The sequence below is a fragment of the Rhynchophorus ferrugineus genome, unplaced genomic scaffold (genome assembly GCF_030347505.1).
Source record: "Rhynchophorus ferrugineus isolate W39M unplaced genomic scaffold, kcgeb_rfMv2 rfM5, whole genome shotgun sequence".
Classification (NCBI taxonomy): domain Eukaryota; kingdom Metazoa; phylum Arthropoda; class Insecta; order Coleoptera; family Curculionidae; genus Rhynchophorus; species Rhynchophorus ferrugineus.
In genome coordinates, this window is record NW_027472584.1 from 20,940,873 (window position 1) to 20,964,525 (window position 23,653).

The 23,653-nt window shown below is 30.8% G+C and overlaps 2 protein-coding genes across 3 annotated transcripts in view; one reads left to right on the forward strand and one right to left on the reverse strand.

The window, feature by feature from the left end:
* Positions 1-1,591: 1,591 nt before the first annotated feature.
* LOC143197264 (uncharacterized) lies at positions 1,592-19,542 on the forward strand. Of its 2 annotated transcripts, none has more exons than XM_076405574.1 (2): positions 1,592-1,671; positions 18,880-19,542. In XM_076405574.1, exon 2 carries the CDS (start codon positions 18,884-18,886, stop codon positions 19,433-19,435), a length of 552 nt encoding a protein of 183 aa, XP_076261689.1. In that variant the 5' UTR covers positions 1,592-1,671; positions 18,880-18,883; the 3' UTR covers positions 19,436-19,542. The 2 variants fall into 2 exon arrangements, with proteins under 2 accessions (XP_076261689.1, XP_076261688.1); XM_076405573.1 differs by lacking the exon at positions 1,592-1,671 and adding an exon at positions 17,312-17,447.
* LOC143197507 (ras-specific guanine nucleotide-releasing factor 2) overlaps positions 17,385-23,653 on the reverse strand; it is a 69,258-nt gene continuing 62,989 nt past the window's right edge. Inside the window, 8 exon segments of the mRNA XM_076406043.1 lie at positions 17,385-18,508; positions 19,538-19,735; positions 19,819-20,101; positions 20,156-20,252; positions 20,255-20,511; positions 20,564-20,892; positions 20,949-21,634; positions 21,699-21,845. Coding sequence (XP_076262158.1) covers positions 18,317-18,508; positions 19,538-19,735; positions 19,819-20,101; positions 20,156-20,252; positions 20,255-20,511; positions 20,564-20,892; positions 20,949-21,634; positions 21,699-21,845 — 2,189 coding nt within the window. The 3' untranslated portion in view covers positions 17,385-18,316.

Here is a 23,653-nt window from a genome sequence, read left to right on the forward strand (position 1 = left end):
ACTCTTGCCTAGGACAATCACAAATTTTAAACAACCACAAACATAAATTTACGACCATGCCCCAGCAGGATTCCAACCCGCGGCTATCGCAACAATAGGAGGACCGTCCTATCGCCTTTACCACTGCGCCACTAAACCGTCTTTTATAGTACTTTAATTTATCATAACTTTAAAATGATTTTGAATGAGTTTTTGTGCTCAGCAGGAACAATTATACAAAAAAGCCGTTCTATTTAATGTTACAGAACAAAAAAAATTATCGCACTGTGTTATTAAGTTTATTGAGTTTATTATTGAGTTTTAGGATATAACAATTATTGATCTGAAACCAGAAATTAAAATATAATAATTATCAATATTGTATTGTATCAATATTGTATATCTTGATACAGTTAAAACCGTTTATTGATCAATGGATTCGACATATAAAAGATTAAAACTTATCGAGAACGTACAGATGACGCATGCACGAAATCCCTCTTCAGCTTCTTCCAAATATTTCAAAAGCTTTTTAACGACAGTATCACTTTCATTTATAATTAATTTTAAATTATACAAATTTAATCAATAATAATGCGTTTGTAAATACTCCAACCCCAAAATTATTAATATAAACTGTCGATTTTGTAATAATTTATTAATTAGGTTCAATGTCATTTTCTATTACATTATAACAATATTTTATAAATGCACGTAATATTATAGTTAGAAAGACATTTATTAACTGAATTAGTATTTAATTAATTGATTAATATGATTTTTGATTTATTTCAGGAATAAACATCGAGAATAAAATGTTGAATGCAGATTATACGGGTAATCGATTTAATTAATATCTGAAATACCTAAAGGCATCAATTATAACTTACACAATACAAAATTATTATATTTTTATATAGATTTCCTCCCTAAGGATATACAGGAACATTGGTCCATACGAAAGTAAGTTATTTGAATTCCCCGCTTTGATCATCTAACGATTTTGACTCATTGTCTATTCGGATCTTCCGAGTTTACCCGATCATGACCTGTCATGAGAAACTTCACTATTACAAGTTTATTTTTAATCAGAACTCGAATTATTTACATTTTTTTGTTCGGGCATTTTATTTTTTAATACATTTTTATGAATTTATTAATAATATAAGCCTTAAAATTTAAAGAAATATATCATAAGAAGGAAAACCGAAAAAGCCGAAGTTTACCGAACCTTATTGTCATGTATAAAATAAAATATTAATTTTTATTGTTTAAATATCGATGATTATTATAAAATAAAGTATTACAAATTCTTAATTCTTAATTATATGATAAATAAATCGATTTACTATTAATTAAATTATTTATTGTTTAATTTAGTTGGATTTTATTTTGACGTTATGATATTTGGCAGCACTGTAAAAGAAGTGAAGCCATTTTGTAACAAATCTGAAAGCTTCTAAAGTGTTAAAACGTAAAGTAGTGTAAATTATTAAGGTAATATGTTTATAATATGTTTTTTTAATCAAAAATTGTTTATTATTATGTGATTTATTATATAAACTATGCAATTTATAACTGTTCATGCATTTTTTTGTGATTTTCAGACCAAATATAATAGTACCGGTAGAGCCATTACCAAGACCACAAATAGACACTCGACAGCTCGTATAACTCTATAATAAATATTCAGTAAGTACGTTTTAAATACAATTTTACTTATTAAAAAGCATACGAGAGATAATTTTTTCCGTTCGCAACTTGTTTTTAGTACAAAATGTTTTAGAAAACAGTACTTGAAATTTGTATTTTAAGCAACCCACGCTAATTTATTCCACGCTTAATTAATATGGCGGTTATGGAGGTTTTTTACAATCGGTTTGTTTGCGACGCCTGGATAAGTCACTCAATCTCAACAGTACTTTAACGTTATTGAAATTATTGAACAAAAAGGTTTATTTTAATCTTGCCTTGAAAAAAGAACAACAGTTTATTAGAATATTTCAGAAAACTTATGGTAAAGGGGTTCAAGATTAAAAATATGACACAAAGCATTAAAAATAAAGAAATATTACTCTATTATCATGATATTATTTAATATCAATCAGAAATCCATTCATTCATTTGAATTTATCAATTTTAACGAAAAACTTGCAATACTGCTCTACTAAACTGCAAACTTAAACATCCAGATAGGAATAATAGTAGTAGAAAAAGATAATATAACATATTAATAATAAAAATATTGCTATATTTCGATAAAATACATTCAAAATACGGTCATAATCATTATTTCATAATCAGTTCTCTTTGCTGTGCACAATATCGAAATATATTTCAAATGGATACTTTTTCAATATTATATTCTCGATTAAATTGTACATTTTAAACAGTAAGCTGTTTTAATAAATTCGTATATGAACGAAATGATATTAACGATGTAATAAAACTCAGTTTTCTAGCAGAATAATAAGGAAACATCTATGTTGACACCGTATAAACTTTTATGAAAATCTGACCGCGAAATTTTAAGGATGGAAGAAAGTTGTGGCTTGTAAAAAAATCGTACTCGTATATTCTTCATTCTTCAAAAGTGTTGGCTTAGACAAGTTGAATTTTTTATTAGAACTTTTTTACAGCCTTGACAAATAACCAGTATATCTTGGCTTTGCGAAAGAATCATATCTTATCTGGATAAAACCTAAGCAGCATTTGTTCTACGTTGTTCCCCCGTTTTTTTTTCCGTTGTTTTGATGTATTGTTTTCTTTTGTTTAATACTATATCCGTTTCGAATTTTATGATTTTTATTGAATCTGCTTTTGATCGAACCGTTCACGACTTGTTTTTCATACAAGATATTTTAGAAAACAGTACTTGGAATTTGTATTTCAAGCAACCCACGCTAATTTATTCCACGTTTAATAAATATGCCACTGATGAAGGTTTTTTTTTACAATCGGTTTGTTTGCGACGCCTGGATAAGTCACTCAATCTCAACAGTACTTTAAAGTTATTGAAATTATTAAACAAAAAGGTTTATTTTAATCTTGCCTTGAAAAAAGAACAACAGTCTATTAGAATATTTCAGAAAACTTATGGTAAAGGGGTTCAAGATTAAAAATATGACACAAAGCATCAAAAACAAAGAAATATTACTAGATTATCATGATATTATTTAATATCAATCAGAAATCCATTCATTCATTTGAATTTATCAATTTTAACGGAAAACATGCAATACTGCTCTACTAAACTGCAGACTTAAACATCCAGATAGGAATAATAGTAGTAGAAAAGGATAATATAACATATTAATAATAAAAATATTTCTATATTTCGATAAAATACATTCAAAGTACGGTCATTATTTATTTAAAAATCATCTTTAATAACAGTGTTGTTTAATATTTTCATAACCAATTCTATTTGCTGTGCACAATATCGAAATATATTTCAAATGGATACTTTTTTAATATTATATTCTTGATTAAATTGTACATTTTAAATAGTAAGCTGTTTTAATAAATTCGTATATGAACTAAATGATATTAACGTTGTAATAAAACTCAGTTATCTAGCAGAATCTTTTGATCGGACCGTTCACGACTTGTTTTTCATACAAAATATTTTAGAAAACAGTACTTGGAATTTGTATTTTAAGCAATCCACGCTAATTTATTCCACGCTTAATTAATATGCCACTGATGAAGGTTTTTTTTTACAATCGTTTTGTTTGCGACGCCTGGATAAGTCACTCAATCTCAACAGTACTTTAAAGTCATTGAAATTATTGAACAAAAAGGTTTATTTTAAAGAAGCCTTGAAAGAAGAACAACAGTCCATTAGAATATTTCAGAAAGTATATGGTGCAGGAGCTCAAGATTCAAAATATGACACAAAGCATCAAAAACAAAGAAATATTACTAGATTATCATGATATTATTTAATATCAATGTATCAATCAAACAGTGTAGTTTAATATTTTGATAATCAATTCTCTTTGCTGTGCACAATATCGAAATATATTTCAAATGGATACTTTTTCAATATTATATTCTCGATTAAATTGTACATTTTAAACAGTAAGCTGTTTTAATAAATTCGTATATGAACGAAATGATATTAACTTTGTAATAAAACTCAGTTATCTAGCAGAATAATAAGGAAACAGCTATGTTGACACCGTATAAACTTTTATGAAAATCTGACCGCGAAATTTTAAGGATGGAAGAAAGTTGTGGCTTGTAAAAAAATCGTACTCGTATATTCTTCATTCTTCAAAAGTGTTGGCTTAGACAAGTTGAATTTTTTATTAGAACTTTTTTACAGCCTTGACAAATAACCAGTATATCTTGGCTTTGCGAAAGAATCATATCTTATCTGGATAAAACCTAAGCAGCATTTGTTCTACGTTGTTCCCCCGTTTTTTCCGTTGTTTTGATGTATTGTTTTCTTTTGTTTAATACTATATCCGTTTCGAATTTTATGATTTTTATTGAATATGCTTTTGATCGAACCGTTCACGACTTGTTTTTCATACAAGATATTTTAGAAAACAGTACTTGGAATTTGTATTTCAAGCAACCCACGCTAATTTATTCCACGCTTAATTAATATGCCACTGATGAAGGTTTTTTTTTACAATCGGTTTGTTTGCGACGCCTGGATAAGTCACTCAATCTCAACAGTACTTTAAAGTTATTGAAATTATTAAACAAAAAGGTTTATTTTAATCTTGCCTTGAAAAAAGAACAACAGTCTATTAGAATATTTCAGAAAACTTATGGTAAAGGGGTTCAAGATTAAAAATATGACACAAAGCATCAAAAACAAAGAAATATTACTAGATTATCATGATATTATTTAATATCAATCAGAAATCCATTCATTCATTTGAATTTATCAATTTTAACGGAAAACATGCAATACTGCTCTACTAAACTGCAGACTTAAACATCCAGATAGGAATAATAGTAGTAGAAAAGGATAATATAACATATTAATAATAAAAATATTTCTATATTTCGATAAAATACATTCAAAGTACGGTCATTATTTATTTAAAAATCATCTTTAATAACAGTGTTGTTTAATATTTTCATAACCAATTCTATTTGCTGTGCACAATATCGAAATATATTTCAAATGGATACTTTTTTAATATTATATTCTTGATTAAATTGTACATTTTAAATAGTAAGCTGTTTTAATAAATTCGTATATGAACTAAATGATATTAACGTTGTAATAAAACTCAGTTATCTAGCAGAATCTTTTGATCGGACCGTTCACGACTTGTTTTTCATACAAAATATTTTAGAAAACAGTACTTGGAATTTGTATTTTAAGCAATCCACGCTAATTTATTCCACGCTTAATTAATATGCCACTGATGAAGGTTTTTTTTTACAATCGTTTTGTTTGCGACGCCTGGATAAGTCACTCAATCTCAACAGTACTTTAAAGTCATTGAAATTATTGAACAAAAAGGTTTATTTTAAAGAAGCCTTGAAAGAAGAACAACAGTCCATTAGAATATTTCAGAAAGTATATGGTGCAGGAGCTCAAGATTCAAAATATGACACAAAGCATCAAAAACAAAGAAATATTACTAGATTATCATGATATTATTTAATATCAATGTATCAATCAAACAGTGTAGTTTAATATTTTGATAATCAATTCTCTTTGCTGTGCACAATATCGAAATATATTTCAAATGGATACTTTTTCAATATTATATTCTCGATTAAATTGTACATTTTAAACAGTAAGCTGTTTTAATAAATTCGTATATGAACGAAATGATATTAACTTTGTAATAAAACTCAGTTATCTAGCAGAATAATAAGGAAACAGCTATGTTGACACCGTATAAACTTTTATGAAAATCTGACCGCGAAATTTTAAGGATGGAAGAAAGTTGTGGCTTGTAAAAAAATCGTACTCGTATATTCTTCATTCTTCAAAAGTGTTGGCTTAGACAAGTTGAATTTTTTATTAGAACTTTTTTACAGCCTTGACAAATAACCAGTATATCTTGGCTTTGCGAAAGAATCATATCTTATCTGGATAAAACCTAAGCAGCATTTGTTCTACGTTGTTCCCCCGTTTTTTCCGTTGTTTTGATGTATTGTTTTCTTTTGTTTAATACTATATCCGTTTCGAATTTTATGATTTTTATTGAATATGCTTTTGATCGAACCGTTCACGACTTGTTTTTCATACAAGATATTTTAGAAAACAGTACTTGGAATTTGTATTTCAAGCAACCCACGCTAATTTATTCCACGCTTAATTAATATGCCACTGATGAAGGTTTTTTTTACAATCGGTTTGTTTGCGACGCCTGTATAAGTCACTCAATCTCAACAGTACTTTAAAGTTATTGAAATTATTGAACAAAAAGGTTTATTTTAATCTTGCCTTGAAAAAAGAACAACAGTCTATTAGAATATTTCAGAAAACCTATGGTAAAGGGGTTCAAGATTAAAAATATGACACAAAGCATCAAAAACAAAGAAATATTACTAGATTATCATGATATTATTTAATATCAATCAGAAACCCATTCATTCATTTGAATTTATCAATTTTAACGGAAAACATGCAATACTGCTCTACTAAACTGCAGACTTAAACATCCAGATAGGAATAATAGTAGCAGAAAAAGATAATATAACACATTAATAATTAAAATATCTCTATATTTCGATAAAATACATTCAAAGAACGGTCATTATTTATTTAAAAATCATTTTTAATAACAGTGTTGTTTAATATTTTCATAACTAATTCTCTTTGCTGTGCACAATATCGAAATATATTTCAAATGGATACTTTTTCAATATTTATATTCTCGATTAAATTATACATTTTAAACAGTAAGCTGTTTTAATAAATTCGTATATGAACGAAATGATATTAACGTTGTAATAAAACTCACTTATCTAGCAGAATAATAAGGAAACATCTATGTTGACCCCGTATAAACTTTAAAATAATGAAACTATTGAATAAAAACTTTTCTAAAAAGAAGAATATTTCAGAGAATGTGTGGTAAAAAAGGAGTTCAAAGTTCAAAATCTGACAAAGCGTAAGTTCTCCAGCTCACTTATGGCACGGTTAAAAAAAAGTAAACACATGTTGGAATGAAATACGAGGGTGGTGCAATATGATGGAGATAAACGCTGTGGATGATGCGCATGTATGTTTTGAAGGTCGTGGCTTGAGTATGTGATAGCTGGATCCCTTACGAACAGTGTGGCATAGTTTTCGCTGGGAGCGCATGTTTCACGCGCATACTACGACCATGAGTGAACGTCAAGTGCCGACCGCCGTAGCTCAACGTATTGTCATTCGTTTTTTAGTATGGGAAGGCGTTAAAAAGACGGAAATTTTTCTGCGTTTGCAAAATCAGTTCGGTAGTGAATGCATGAATAGGGCTGTTGTGTTTAAATGAGCCAAAACATTCAAGGATGGTCGCGAAACCGTCGAGAATGAACCGCATGATCGTCAACCGCGAACCAGAACACCAGACAACATTCACCGCATAGAACAACTCATTTTGGAGGACTGTAGGATGAATATTCGACATTTCGGCTGAACTTGGCATCAGTATTGGTAGTGTAGAGTCTATCATCCACGAACACCTTCGATATCGCAAAATAACGGCGCGATGGGATGTTCCTAAACTGTTGAACTTCGAGCAAAAATTTACGCGGTTGAAAGTTTGTCGCCGCTTGCTCACGCGTTACCAGGCAGAGTAGGACGGTTTTTTAATGCGAATCTTCACTACAGATGAGATAAGTACACTATTACACTCCTGAAAGATGTCGTCTAAAGAGTGAAGGAAGGAGGAAAGAGTGCCAGTCAAAGCAAAGACAATCAGGTCCGCGGGTAAGGTTCAGTGTACTCTAACCTTCTGAAAACACACGTGAAAGCCGCTTATCGCTCTAAACAGAGTAGTATTCCAGCACGAAGTGCGATTCTTCTCCAGGATAACGCACGCCCTCATACCGCGCCTCTCACGCTCGATGGAATAACGGAATTAGGGTGGGAGGTACAGGAACACCCCCCCCCCCTACAGTCCGGATTTATCATCTCGCGACTACCACATGTTTGGACCACTGAAAGAAGCCCTCGGAGGTTAAAGATTCAACACAGACGACAGGGTTGAGGAGTTCGTGCGCACATAGTTGTCCGAGTTGCCCAAGGAATTTTTCGATACCGGCATCAAAAAACTTCCGGAAAGATGGACAAAATGCGTAACTAGTGAGAGGAAATATCTAGAAAAACTGTACATTTTTGTAAAGTTTTTCAATAATAAATAAACGTGTCACAGTACTTGTCTCGATCATATTTGAACCACCCCCGTAGAAATAAACCACATTTATTATATTATGTCATTTGTTAAATATATTTGGGATCATTATCATATTTTTTCACACTGGCACTTGCCAATTCAAAATTATTTAAAAAGAACTTATATATACAGCACTTATAATACGGGAAGGAATTCGTACATCTCCGTCTGTTATCGCTAAATAGACAAAACAGTTAAAGTATGCATTTGACTGAATCGACTCGTTCGACTATTTTGCGACTCTCGATTGTTTCTACTATTTTCATACGATAGTTCCCAACGCTACTTATTTCTATTCAAACATCAAACATCATCGAGTTGTAAAACAGAATTCGTAAAATGATCCTATAAAATATTAGTTCAAAGTCTAACAATTCCCGGAACTTTTCGTATAATTTAAATTAATTCGACATATAACCCGTTCAACAAAAATACGAAGCTCTGTACCGAATTTGTAAATAATTAAAATAAATCCTCTTATTAACTAAATAAACAAAGTTGAAACAGAAATATGATTTTTGGGATAATGCGTTCTAACCCTTTACTCTGAATAATATATATCAATGTTTCAGTTATTCTAATGAGGGAATCGGTCTGTATTATAAAGGAAAAAAATATATTGTATGATACATAGGGTGAGCCATTTGTTGATTTAATTTTGAAAAATAAATTATGGTCATAAAACCATTTACGTCTAAAGATAACTCACCCTATATATAAGTGATGACTTGCCAGTTCGTTTAATTTATATTGCATAATTATTATGGCACATATTAACTTGTTTGCGAAATCTGTCTAAATCTAAACACATATGTCTCACGTATAAACAAATACGCTCTAAAAGCAAATATTATGCGGGGTAGGAGGCTCTTAAAATAAACTAACTCAAAGGTGGTAATTAGATACATATGTTCAATTTCACTCTGATTCAACAGAATGTTGTTACATGTAAATTTTAGATGAATATTTACTATCGGTTGTCGATAAAGCTGATATGGATTCAAACCAAGCAAATTGTAATCTTAAGGGGATTAATGTTTTACTACTGATCGTTCATTGGTCGAAATTCATGGAAGTTAATTAGGTTTTCTTTTAAATAAATTGAAAAAATGGTATTAAAATAACACCTCATTAAAAATTATTTAATTCTCAACATCGTTGACATCAAAATTAAATTACAAATATGTCAATTGATATTCATTAACATCAAAAATTAAAAGTCCTTAATGAAAATTGAACCCCTTAAATAAAAAAGAATTTTGAAAATCGGTCCACAATTGACGGAGAAATGATTGAACATACATAAAAAATATGTATAACAATGCAACATAGAACCTCCTACTTTTTTGAAGTCAGTTACTAAACTCAATGCATATTATTTGTTGACTAAAATGTCATGCCATTTTTTAAAACACTATTTTAATAATAAACAATATATCTGACATTCATATTTTCAACTATCAATATAACATCTCTAGCGTCGTCAAATTTTGCCAAGGTATTAATGAAATAAATAGTAACACTAAAAATACTTTATTAAAACAAATTTTCATTTTCACTAACGCTAACATTTTTTATTTCGTTGGTCTTATTTTATAGAAACATCCTTTTCGGTATTAATTTTACAGAAACATAAATAATATTCTTTAAAATTAAAGAAATGTAATTAATAATAGTTTCACTGACTTAGTGGAACTATCCTAGTAGGCGTGGAGTCCAATATACAGATATGTTTAGTTGTCTGTATATGGGTGCTTTTTAATTTATTTGACTTTATGAATTTTCATTGGATATTATATATAAATTTTAGCTTCATATAAACTTTTACTACCTATTTTTGTTATCACATCTTATTAAGGAGGATTTTTTTGGTTGCTTAAAATAGGACAGAAATAATCTCAACCTAATAATAACATTACATTGAAATTATAACTTACAAACAATCCTAGTTTACCAATTAGAAAATAGTTTTGATATACCAGAGGCAAATTATTGGGAAATGTCATAGGCGTATAATAAAATATCGGTAATTTCATAGTTTTGATTTATTATTTTGTCCTCTCTAGTATACAGCACGATTACAATCAAGGTAAGTTATATAACAAATCAATAACGTATATAATATCATAATCCAGATACGTAATCTAAGGGGGTAGTAATATAGTTTGGATTTTTTAAGGAACAACAAAGGAACGGTGCAAATGTTGGCGTTCTAATTACAATTTATCCTACGTAGACATGTGGGCGTGTAGATATAATTGTTGCCAGTATTTCCAGAAGTTCCCCAATATACATAGAAACTATTATATAACTTGGAAATCCGATCATTCTCACTAATTTAATTATCCAACACCATCAATATTCCTTATTATACGTACGTGTGTGACCATATGAATACGAAAATCTATCGAATTTAATAGAATTGTTGGCTTTCAGTAATTATTAGGTGTTAGAAAAGCAAAAGCTTATTATATACTGACAGGGCTGAATATCTACCCTATAACCAGTACATTTGTTTGTAGTTCAGCTTGAATTCTTCACATTTTTTGTTAACATATGGCGTTCACCTGAGTTTCAAGAGGAGTTTGAGTTTTACCTGAATCAAGGGTCATGCCAAGATATTTGGATGTAGTTCTCTAAGCGACTACTTGCTGATTTATATATACTGGCTTCAGTTGATTTTTTTGTTGGCGAAATCAATATGCATTAATTTATTTTATTTATATAGTTTTCTTCATATTGACGCGTAGCAAATTAGTATAAAAACACATAGCTTATTAATGTTAATCTAAAAGACTTTCTGAGCATCTCAGCTATATATGTTTGATTTATACATTCTCCGGAAAACTAGTACGAAGTAAAATAAGTTTATTTAAAATGGATCAAATACCAGATGGGACATTTTGGAATTAAGTAGTTTCTTTTTTGTTCATTGGTATGGGATTTTTGGGCTTCAATTGACGGAAATAGCAAAAGTGTGGCTCATTTTTTCTTCATCAGTCACTACGATAACATAAAAGTTTTAAAATTTGATATTTGATTTAAAGGTTTTCTTTCATTTAAAATCACTTAGTTCACAGGACTAGAATCACGTCTAAGAATTAAAGTACTTGTTATAAATAAGAGCTAAATTTTTCCACATATAATAAAGAAATATATTATTTGAACTTGAAACGTATAACGTCTCCTCATCTTGTGTAATCGTAAAACCTAATAATTTCGCTTCCTTGTCATCACTTCTATTCGAAATGTTACGCGAAAGGTTTAAAAGAATAAAGCAGTTAGTCGACCCCCAAGAAAATTAAAGCTACAATGACAATGTATTAAAGTTTAACAAGAGAATTAATAAGTATTTGGATATTATCTTGAGCCTGCTTCGTCCCTTCTATGTTTCTCTTGCATAACTGAGAATAAACTGATTTCCCTCGAGAGTATATATATATTATGGTTAAAGCAGACTCTCTATCATTATGTAGTGTCTGTTAATAACAAATAATGTGATTCGGTTCATTTGTCAGGTTACTAGATTTTAACTAGTTCTTCAATATTATATGCTTTTTTTAAAGATTTATCATTAAATTTTATTAGTATCATACATTATAATGATAACAGATGAGTTCTGTAATGAAAGACTTTTGGACTATTATATATAATCCAATTTTTTTGTTATATACGTTTTTATTTGCCCCAATATTCGATTTTATACCATTATTTGTTATTTATAACAAATGCCAATAATTATTAAAACCTCAAAGAACAGTATAGTAATAAAATAACTTTAACTACTGACAAAAATTTAATAAAAAAATTTCTCTTTTTAATCTGTTTCTAGCAAGACTTCCAAAATATCCAAACATTTTTACTGCTTCTTTTCTTACATTATATGTTATATATTTTCTTTGAGGGTTCACTATGAATTTACAACGAACAACAAACAACCATTCACAAAGACATGATCAAACATTAATAGCAGACATCTATTAAAATTATTTAGGAATAAAAACAACACCTACAACAAAAAATATTGTTATTACATTATATCTAATTAAAGTAGATATTTAAATACTTCTATATGACTTATTTAATTTAATTTCAAAAAATATTAGTTTTCTGAAATAACAAGAAAAAATGTATCTTCTTGGAAAGGTCAAAGACCACATTTTATAAAAACCAATCTATATTTTATTATATCTGTAAAACATTTATCCAGATAGATGGAAGAATTTCTATTGATGTAAAATTTATCTTAAGTTTTTAGACTACAAACTAAAAATATCTGAAGCTTTTTTATATAAATTTATTCATTTTTCAAGCAGGTTGTATGGAAAAATATTTTACGATTAAATGTTACACTATGTTATAAACATATTTTAAATAATTTAATTCTCTTTTAAATGTGGATTTCGAATATTGATTTACCAATTAAAATAAAGCTGTCAAATTGTTCTAAACATATTCAGCGAAAAGCATGTATTCGTAAGCAGAAATAACCTCTCTAGAGAACAGGAGATAGATACCATCGCTAAAATATGCAATCTCGGAGGAGAAATCTTAATCAACATAAAACATTCTTTCCGAAATATAATGCTCCAAAAAATGATCAGTACAAATAATTCTATCATCGATTCTACGAGTTAAAAAGCAGATTGAATCTAACCTATGCACATGAAAAATGATAATGAAAAAAATGTCTTGACGCTCTGAATCCCATCCAAGGCCGTTGTTTAATAACGAGAGTTTTTCCAGAATTAAAACAAATCAAATCGAATTAAATATGAAATTTCATTAGATAACTGCTGTATAAATAGTAAAGTTATATAAAAGTAATAAAGTTTTAGTGGTTTACTAGGTGTACCAGCTCTAACTACACATAAATCTTTATAATTAAGTACCATATCTAATATATAAATAACGTTGATTATTTTTATTCCTGAATAATAGACATGTTGTTGAAATAAATAAATAAATGATATTAATTTTAATAATGATATTTTGTAATATTCGAACTATATACACATAGACTAATTTGGTCAAATAACTAGATGAATATCAGTAATTGAATGGATAAAAAAATAATGATGGGAATATAAATAACTAAAAGCTTAGTTTGCATCTGCTCACGTATTTAAATCTATCCCAGTTATTTAAAGGATATCTCATTCTGCTACACCTAGGGCATAACAATTTAAAAATCACCAACATCTTTCTCGTTTTAGTTAATTGCACATTTCATTTTGAACGGTCACACACCGAAAAAAAAAATCGTCACGATTCTTTGCCGATGATTGTTCTCGTGCCTTTTTCATTATTTATTTGTTTCCGATATATCATCGTCTTTAAATAAATGTGCCATGTTTACACGATATTTTTTTGTTATGGGAATAAAATGGCAGAAGGCTGAGCTTCATGAAATATACATATATTGGTGTCGTATGTCTATCTCGACAGGATCCATTGGGAAATTCATTCGTTACTGATACGTTTGTCTTGTGACACTAGAACGGCATCATGATATCGTTGACGCTTACCTAAATATTATACACTAAATAATAAATTCCAAACACTTGAATTTCGATTCTAATCATAATATGCTTAATAAACATGATGACAGTAAGCAAAAATCACTAAAAGTTTATTACTTTTATATAACTTTATTATTTATACAGCCGTTATCTAGTGAAATTTTGTATTTCATTAGGTTTGTTTTGTGTCGATTCTGGAAGAACCCTTGTTATTAAACATTACAAGACATTTTTCATAATCATTTTTTATGTGCATAGGTTAGATTCAATCTGCTTTTTAACTCCTAGAATCGATGGTAGAATTATTTTTTGGAGCATTATATTTCGGAAAGAATGTTTTATTTTGATTCAGATTTCTCCTCTGAGATTGCATATTTTAGCAATGATATCTATCTTCTGTTCTCTAGAGAAGCTATTTCTGCTTCCGAATAGATGCTTTCCACTGGACTTGTTTCGAATGCACCCAGGGCCAATTTGACAGCGGATGGTATTTAGTTTCCGTAATTTTTATCATCAAATATCAACCAAAATATTTTTTTAAAAACTAAATAAATTGAGTTAAATTACGGAGGAAATCGAACAGATATGTTCTTGGTATTAAGACAATTACTGGACAAAATAAATGATCAAACAGGGATCGCCAATTTAGGGAAAAGACCGCAATGGAGAAAAACGGAGAGAATACAAATAAACGGGAGAAATCACCAAAAACACTTAGTGGGTCCGATCTAAACTAAATTAAATAAAGTATAAAGAAATCCTCGGGGTTGACGAATATATTTAGCATTAACGATTTTGTAAAATATTTTCTATCCTAGCTATTAGTTTTTCTTTTGACAGTGTGTATAGAGATTTTGAAAGAAAACCCTTTTTAAATGAAGTAGAACATCTAACGGTTTTTACTTAGATTTTCATTGAGATTGCAACATTAACTTGGTTATTTTATGTATCCGTTAAACATTAACTGAACTGTTTCAAAATAAACTGACTTACAATTATTTTAAAATGAAAAAAACTCGCAAATTTAAAATCGCTCTCATATAAAAATAAGATTCTCAATAAATATGTATTTTGCCGTAAAAGAAATTAAAATTCATGCTAAACTGGTATCGAATATAAAGTTTTTAAGATATGTCACATAAACCGATATCCATTATTTTTTTGTTGGTTTTAGTTGAAATAGTTCTTGGGACAAACTTGTTACACTTTGTTGGAAACTATCTGTAAAATATATCTTTATTTTGTAAAGACGTAGATCTATGAAATATTTTCAGAACTATAGAAGCAAAATCGATAATATCATAGTTGAGTAACGGGAAACTGTCGTGATATTAGTAGAAATCTAGTATAAATAACAATAATCAATATAAATGGTGGCTCCTTTTCACCCTTTAAAAATTAAGACTATAGTTCGGGTAATCGCCGAGAGATGTCGCTTTACAGAAATTAGATTGGATACGTGGGAGAGATCGATACCCAACGTTAGGATTTTGTTGTTGTTCGAGTATGAGAAGACATTGAAAGACTGGGCACAATGATAAATCGAACTATATTTTAAAAAATGTTTGGACAAAACACTATAAAAAGATATGTTTACATATTGTCATAGACCGTAAATATTTCTGCATAACACGATTTTTGGAAGATTTTGAATAATGCCTGAGTAATGCTCTACAAGGAGACATATATAAGAATATGGATCAGTTTTCTATTATTTTATTTGGTTGACACAGAATATTTAAAATTGGACAAAAATTCACTTACGACTATAAAGTGGATAAAGATTGCACAATAGAAAAAACGTGATAAAATTTTTCAAGAGATCATAAATGTTTAACAAGTATGCCAAATTTGTCCATGACATAAACTTTTTAACTAGACATTGTTAACAATTTGACAAATATAGTTTTTCTTTTCTAAAAATATACATTTATATAAACAGAGGGAATATAGGTAACACTTAGGTGATAAAGATTAGGCAATCAATGTATATTTTAAAGGTCTGTTTTGAGCAGGCTAACATCTTAAACATGATTATATTTATTCAATGAATAACACCTACGGATATATATATATATATATATATATATATATATATATATATATATATATATATTAATATCAAGAAGAAGTTGTATCAAATATTCCCATTTATTGCTGTTTTGATGCAAAATAAATGTCGATTCTAAGTTGCTTTTACAAACTGTTTTACAATTTATTGTCAGTAGTTTTCACAACCTACTATTTCATATTAAATACAACTCTTCTTTTTTTGGTTTTATATTTGAATGAGGTAAATAGAAATTTGAACTATTATGACAATATTCAGACAGCACATATCACTCAACAATTTTAACAGGGTCTCTTACAATACGATCAACTTTAGGTCTACCATTAATTCTGAAAATCAGAAATATTTATATTTATTTTGGAATGTAGACAAGTTTAAATTTTAAGTAACCCACACACAAAGAGGTTCTTGTACCATGTGAGAATGTGTTGGAACTTGATCTCAATGTATGTACAAATAGTATTGTGAGGCTCAAACTTGGAAAGGCAAACACCAATCTGTGAATCTGATAGAGCTAGGTTTGTTCGAAATAATCATGAAGGAACGTACATGTCATAATCCTTAGGGAAAAACTGCAGACGAAAAGTTATATTATTAGATAAGCGCTCTTCAAGCTAAATGCATATCTAGCAATGGTATCTTAGTGAACTGCTCCTTATATCGATTATTAAATCAATAATATATTATTTCGCCAGCTCTTTAACCATTTTCTTCATAAACTATGAAAGCAACTACAAAAATTCTGTGATTTTATACAATGCTAAGACCTCAACAACAAAAACTTGGGAATATCACTTGGTCTGGAGTGCCTAAAATAACATACTTCTACTACCAGAGATCCATGGTTACATTGTTCACATGATGAACAAATCACTTGGTATGAAGTGCTTACCAAACCTCCACTTCTATAGATCCATAATTGTAATTTTCTTACGACAAACTATTTGACCCATCATTTCTGATCCTTCATGTCAGTCTCTAAATTCATTACAGTCATGACCACAACTATATCAGAATTTCTCACATGATGGCAGATCGATACTGTCAAACGTAATCTAAATGATGTATCCGAAATATCTGCATTTAATGAAACGGCCTGTTCGATTTCCATTAAATGATATCATAAAATGCTGTGACATTGATAAACATCAAATATGTACTTAGAATATTGCACTAACTGTAACAATAATCATGAAATGGAACAGCAGTGAAAAACTCATGTCGCACTGACACATATCATAGATTTTTTATTATAAATTTATATATAATAAGTTTTGTAGTGTGTGGGTCGCTTTATGTGTTATATGTAATATATGAACTAATTAATATATTATTTACCATGTTATAATAATGCTCTAATAATTTGCATAGTGTAACAATGACTTTAATCATCAAACAACGGAGAGTCAATCAACAAGTTCAGTCTTAGAGATAAAACGGCTTCCATCAGCGTTAACACGATTTTATTTCAAATAACATTCAAGTTGTGTGCTGTCTACTCAAAGACGTGTATGTATGAATATATTATTTTAAGTTCTAACGTTATTATTTCTTTGACAATTAAAATCGAGATATGTTGTAAAAGTTTCAATACGTTAGCGTAAATATTCAAAAACTTTTTCAGTAATTTGTTGTGAAGTGTATCTAAAATATTAGGTACTACTAGTAAGAATATGTACAATAAAGTTTCACATTCTGACATTTCTTAACCTTATTATATTCTTACATACGTGTGCAATAACAACATAGTATTCGATTTCTCTCTACATATCACAATCTTTACAATTAAATTGCATGTAACAAATATAAAAATATATAAGTTATACGTATTTTTTTCTGTGTCGTGTCATACTGGAGAAATCAATCGAAAATAGTCAGAGATTACTTAAGAATACAAATGATTTAGGTTTAGGCCGATTTGTTAATTTTATATACAACACTACATCGAACTCAATTAATAATAACGCCTACTAGATGATTTAAAGTGTAATTGACTGTGACAGTTAGCTTGTATTGTAACAACCAACACATTCTAGGGGAAAGGGGGTTATATCTAATTGGAACAATTGGATAAATGGAAGCCTGGATAAGTTGAATAAATAAATGGATTAGTTTTATTTTTGGCACATAAATTTTGATGACGTGCCTTTAATTCACCTACATTACGTACATATATTTTCGGTATTAATTTATGATTTCTTGCTTTTAGGATTTTTGATGCTCTATACCCTGTATATTAGGTCATTTTAGTTTTTACGCGAATAACATTGAACATACCCGCGTATCATTGCAATGCAATTGTACCAACTATCATAAATATTATTTTTTATACTACTACTGATTGTCTAGTATTCTTTTTGCTTTTTTTAAAATATGATTTAATTCTTTCCTATGCTTGACTGAGATGTAAGACGACCTTGTCTGGGTTCCAGTTGTAGCGATGTTGCGTATAACAAGTCGTCATCCATCATCAACGAAGTATCCAGTAGATAATTTGATACTCGAGTCACAAGTCCGATTCGATAAGCTGTTTGTTGATAATGACGTATTTCTCTTATAATATGAGCAATCTACGGCAAAAAGGATTCACGATTATTTTGGTGATATAATCACCATTTGTGTTCTAATATAATGGTGAGTACGGGTCTGAATATTCGGTTCAAGCGGATTTGGCACATTGATTAAAAAAAGGCAGAACGTAGTCGAATTCTTTGCGCGCGCATGTGTTTTCTGTTATTGCGCCGAATCAGCTCGACCCGAATGCTCAGGTCTGTACCCACCATAATGGGCTTTTGAATAAGTTATTGCTGTTTGGCCAATCTGTTCTGTTACATATTTTTTATTATAGTTACATTATAATACGATGTATGATAAAAATATTACAAAAAATTGCAAAATTATATGATTACAAAACAATATTCATTCATTATTTTTATTACAGTATAATGGAACGTCAAGAACCTTCTCCTAATAGAACCCCAAATGTCTCCCCTAATAGAAGTCCAAATGTTTCCCCCAATAGAACTCCCAATGTTTCTCCTAACATAACCCCAAATGTTTCCCCCAATCGAACTCCCAATGTTTCACCCAACAGAACCCCAAATGTTTCCCCCAATCGAACTCCCAATGTTTCACCTAACAGATCCCCAAATGTTTCTCCCAATCGAACTCCCAATGTTTCACCTAACAGAAGCCCACATGTTTCTCCCAACCGAGCACAACGCGACTTTGGAGCAGGAGATACTGCCTCCCATGTGCCCAGAGCTAGCGGAGATAGTTCTACGGCTACATCCAGTTTTAATGATACTTTTCAAGGCGATCCGTCTATCAGATCGCCCCGCCTTAGAGAAGAGTCAGATGCCAATTCCAACACCCTTACGCCACCTAGGCCTAGATCTGCTGAAAACGCTGAACCTACTAATCCTCGAGGCCACACTTCCAGAAGTACCCGTCCAGGAAGATCCAGAGATAACAGCGACAGGCCTGGTAATAATTAGTGTGCTTGCCAAACTATGTGATGTTCGATTTTAAATTAATCTGTTCCGTTAAATAATTCCTATATAATTAGTATTAAGTTACATATTTATGACTATACATACCATTCGCATTTTGGAAAAATTCAAAAGATTGTCGTCTATAAAGTTTGGTGTTCCTTCTTCGATAAACGACAGGTCAGTTAAGTAAACCCCCAGGTACGGGATACAAGGAGGGTCACATTTATGTAGAGCATCTCTAAGAGCCCTAAACCTTCCATCAGATGATACAATCTTTTGTAATTTTTCTATTGTTTGTTTAGACTGAAAAAAAAAATGTATTCCTGTATAAGTGCCATTTTATTATAATAAAGTTATTTAAAATGTATCCAGTTTTGTTTACTTACTCCCTTGGATACTTTCTCCCATGTCCGTTTCAATCTAAATATTGATGCATTGGTGAATGCGGAACAAATCTGAAGAACGCCATTGAAATTGTGAAGACATCTAGTTATATCAGCGACGGTAGCCCATTTCTCAATAGCGGAAACTCTTGAGGCCATATTGGGTCTGCGAAGTATCTCTGAAGCAACAAGACGAGATACTTCATTGAATCGTTTAGTCATCATTACGATATGTGGAGCACGTTTATCTTTATCCTCCTTCATCCAAGCTTGTCCCATTAATTCTCTGTAAAATTAATTAAACCTATATTTCTTATATTGTTTTCGTTGGTTAACATACTCCGGAGATATTTGCATGAAGATTTGGTGATCTATATATGTTAATTGTTCAGCAATTTCTAAAGCTGATAATGTTTCAATACGTTCACGACTTGGTATCTAAAAACATTTGGAGTAAAAACATTGGATTGTTTTGAATTGTGTTTTACCATAGGGGGGCATAGAAGTTTCTCGAGATCAACAGGTTGCTTGTCTCCTTCGCCTTGTTTTTCTAAGAGCATGAGTAGTTGTGCTGCTGCTTTATGTTCAGTGGCTGTTAAATTGGGATGGTGACGAATTTCGTCCAGAAAATCCTTCGTTTGTTTTTTTAGTTCCTTATCTGTTTCAAAGTCTTTGCCTTGTTTGGAAATCCAGTGTCTAAAACATAGGGACTATATACAGATCATGGGTTTAAAATTATGGGTGTTACCTTAAAACATTGAGAACTCTCATGGTTGCTGCTGTTGAAATGATGTGTTCCAAACATTTAGTTTTATCTTCTGGTGGAGGATGCTTTTGTTGAAATTGCAGCACAGGATTATCAGCAGCACAGGTCGCTATGGCGAAAGCTGTACTTGCTTGAGACGAACTGCTCCTTCTTTTAGCTGGTCTATAGGAGGTGATCACGATCCCGGCTTTGCTAGAAGGTTTTTTCACTCCATCATGTTGGAAACTGGATCGAGCTGTTGTGGAACGACTGGATTGGGGCTCCCTTTGTTCACCTTCGCGCTGAGAACGTTTGTAGAACCCTTGGAAGAACTAAAAACCATGATCATGATAACATTTGAATAATTCTAGGTATCAGGAGGTTGTACCTCAATAACTGCTTGAGTGGAAGCATGAACTGATGCAATAGAGCTCCTAGCTTTGTCATCAACATAACTAGCAATGGCGTCATCCTCTGGATGAGTATCGCTGTCCAAAGAAATACTTCTCTGCTGCATCTTCTGTTTCATTTTTCTCTCCAATTTGGGAGAGGTGATTGTCCGGTAAACATTCTTCTTCTTCTCATCATCTCCGGATTTCCTACGTTCTTCAATGATTTTTACGACGGTGGTACTATCAACCGATGAGCGTTTTCTTTCATCCGCGGCCTTGGCTCTCCTCACCAGCATCTCCAGACGTCGCCTGTCTTCCGGTTTTATTCTTTCTTGAGCTTCAGATCTTCGACGCTCCCCTAATATTCTCCTTGCTTCCTCTGACAAAACTATTTTCTTCCTCTCAGCGGTGGCGTCCGATTTTCTTCTTATTTCCGATACATCTAGGGTGGATTGTTCCAAAGATCGTTTCGCTTTCAAATCGGTGATGTCAGACTTACGGCGCTCCTCCCGCTTTTGTTTCCGCTTCTCCTCAAACAAATCCATACGTCGTCTCTGCTCGATGGTCAGTTTGTCTCTAGAAATATCCTTACAACAAGGTTCCGGACTGGCATCAGAATTAGAACCGTTGACGGCTTGCGAAGGTTCTCTAATTAAGGTTCTTAAATGTGTTAAAGGAGCATCTAGAACACAAACTTGTTAAGTTTCGAAATCGGTGTATACCAAAGTTGGGGCTACCCGACGCACTGTTATTGCTGCCCGAGGGTCTTGGATTTGATAGGATATGTGACTCAACTTGTTCTTCATAGGAATCAACTCTGATAGCGATTGTTTTGGGGATGCTCCGTTTTCTTTCGGGAGTTTGAGATGCGGATAACCTTCCTTCTTCTTCATCTATACAACCGAACAAATATTAATCAATAACATCGTTTAGAAAATCATAAAGAAGATTCTCTATTGAAAACTAGTTTAATGAAAACTTTTGTAAAAATCAATATTCGCCAAAGTATAAAACATGAGCGCCCCATACTTTTAATGATAGATTCAGAAGAGAAGGAATCCTTAACAATGAGTATTCATTATTGGCTAGTACATTTCATTTGAGGTTATGGGAACCAGGTAAGTCATCAGGAGGGGAAATGTCTGGTGAATACAGTCAGTGGGTTAACGTTTTCACGGACTTGGTCTCCTTTGTTGTATTTTTCCTCGTATAATGGCAGTTTTTCTTTTAGTTTGAGCTTCTAGTTTATCAGCTTTGAACTTATTCGGTTGGTAGCAACTTGCTTGATAAGTTTTATCAAGATTTATAAAAATTCAGCAATATGACATATAATACAAGTAGTTGAATGATCCGTAAAGATCAGACTTATGCCCTTTTATAAAACATATCTATAGAAGCAGGGTACTTGACCTGTACTGACTTTCAAAGTACGATCACCCTCCTCAACTGCCAGAAACTTTGCAAGGTAGTAACCCTCCACTAAACCTCTTTAAATATATTAAACAGTCATTTTCAATCATTTTATAAAATCTGAATAACATATATGTTATGTTATGTTTGAAGCTTTTCCCTTTATAAGCTTCAATACTGAGTTAGATAAAGTTACTATGATTTGTGACAGATGTGATGTGTTATTAGATGTGAGGCTAGTTTTTATCAAGGTACACATTAAAAAGACACAGAAATTTTTTAAATGGATGAGGTCTTTGATCCCCCTAGTTCTTTATCTGCACCATTGATCGTAAATTATGTCAAGAAACATCGAAAAAAATGTGGAAATTTTAAAATAAGAGAAATAAACATAACGTTATATATAAAGACACTGCTTTGAGATTTTAAATTACGGAAAATATACACAGAAAATAAATCAGAATCAATATAGACAGTTATTGAAACCGAAAATATTTTACTTTTGAATACTGAAAAATAATCCTCAGCCACATCGTTTATATATGAATAGGTTCATAGAGCAATCCCATTTAGGGTCTCCATGTGTAAAACATTTACCAATACCTGATCCAATTTTAATACATTAGAAAATAGAAAAAAACATATAACTCCTTAAGAAGTTAAGGACATCTTACAAATTAACAAAACAAAGTAACAATAAGAACTCAGTTTCAGAAGTGAATACTCTTCAATACTCCATCAAACATTCACCGCCAGAGCGCAGATAAAACATGATGATACTGGAGTAATGTGTTGAATAGAATTAAAAAATACAATATTAGGTGAACAAATAACGTTCATACAAGGTGTCTCTAAAGAAAATGTATATTCAATGGATTTCGTGGCAGATATTTTCTGGCAAATTCGACAAAAAAGGTCATCGCGAAGACTCTGATTGGAATCCTGGGACTTTTTAATTCTTGCACCTATTGAATCTTGTTAAACAAAAACAAAAAGATTAATATGAAAGTGTTGTACTATTCTTGATGATTTTGGTTTCTAATTACCTGGTGTTTTCTTTCGATTGGGAGTATGGTTTAAATGGCAACAACTTAGAATACTACAGAATCTTCTAGGCTTTACAATCTCGGACATTTTTGTAGAATTATAGTACACAATTTGTCCCTCATGAATGAATAGACTGCATAGAGACTGTATTCATCAAGAGTCAGGATACCAATTGACATACGATTTTTTTAAAAATTTTAGTTTATTAGGCCTATAAATTAGTTTTAAAGGTTGACTTTTAATT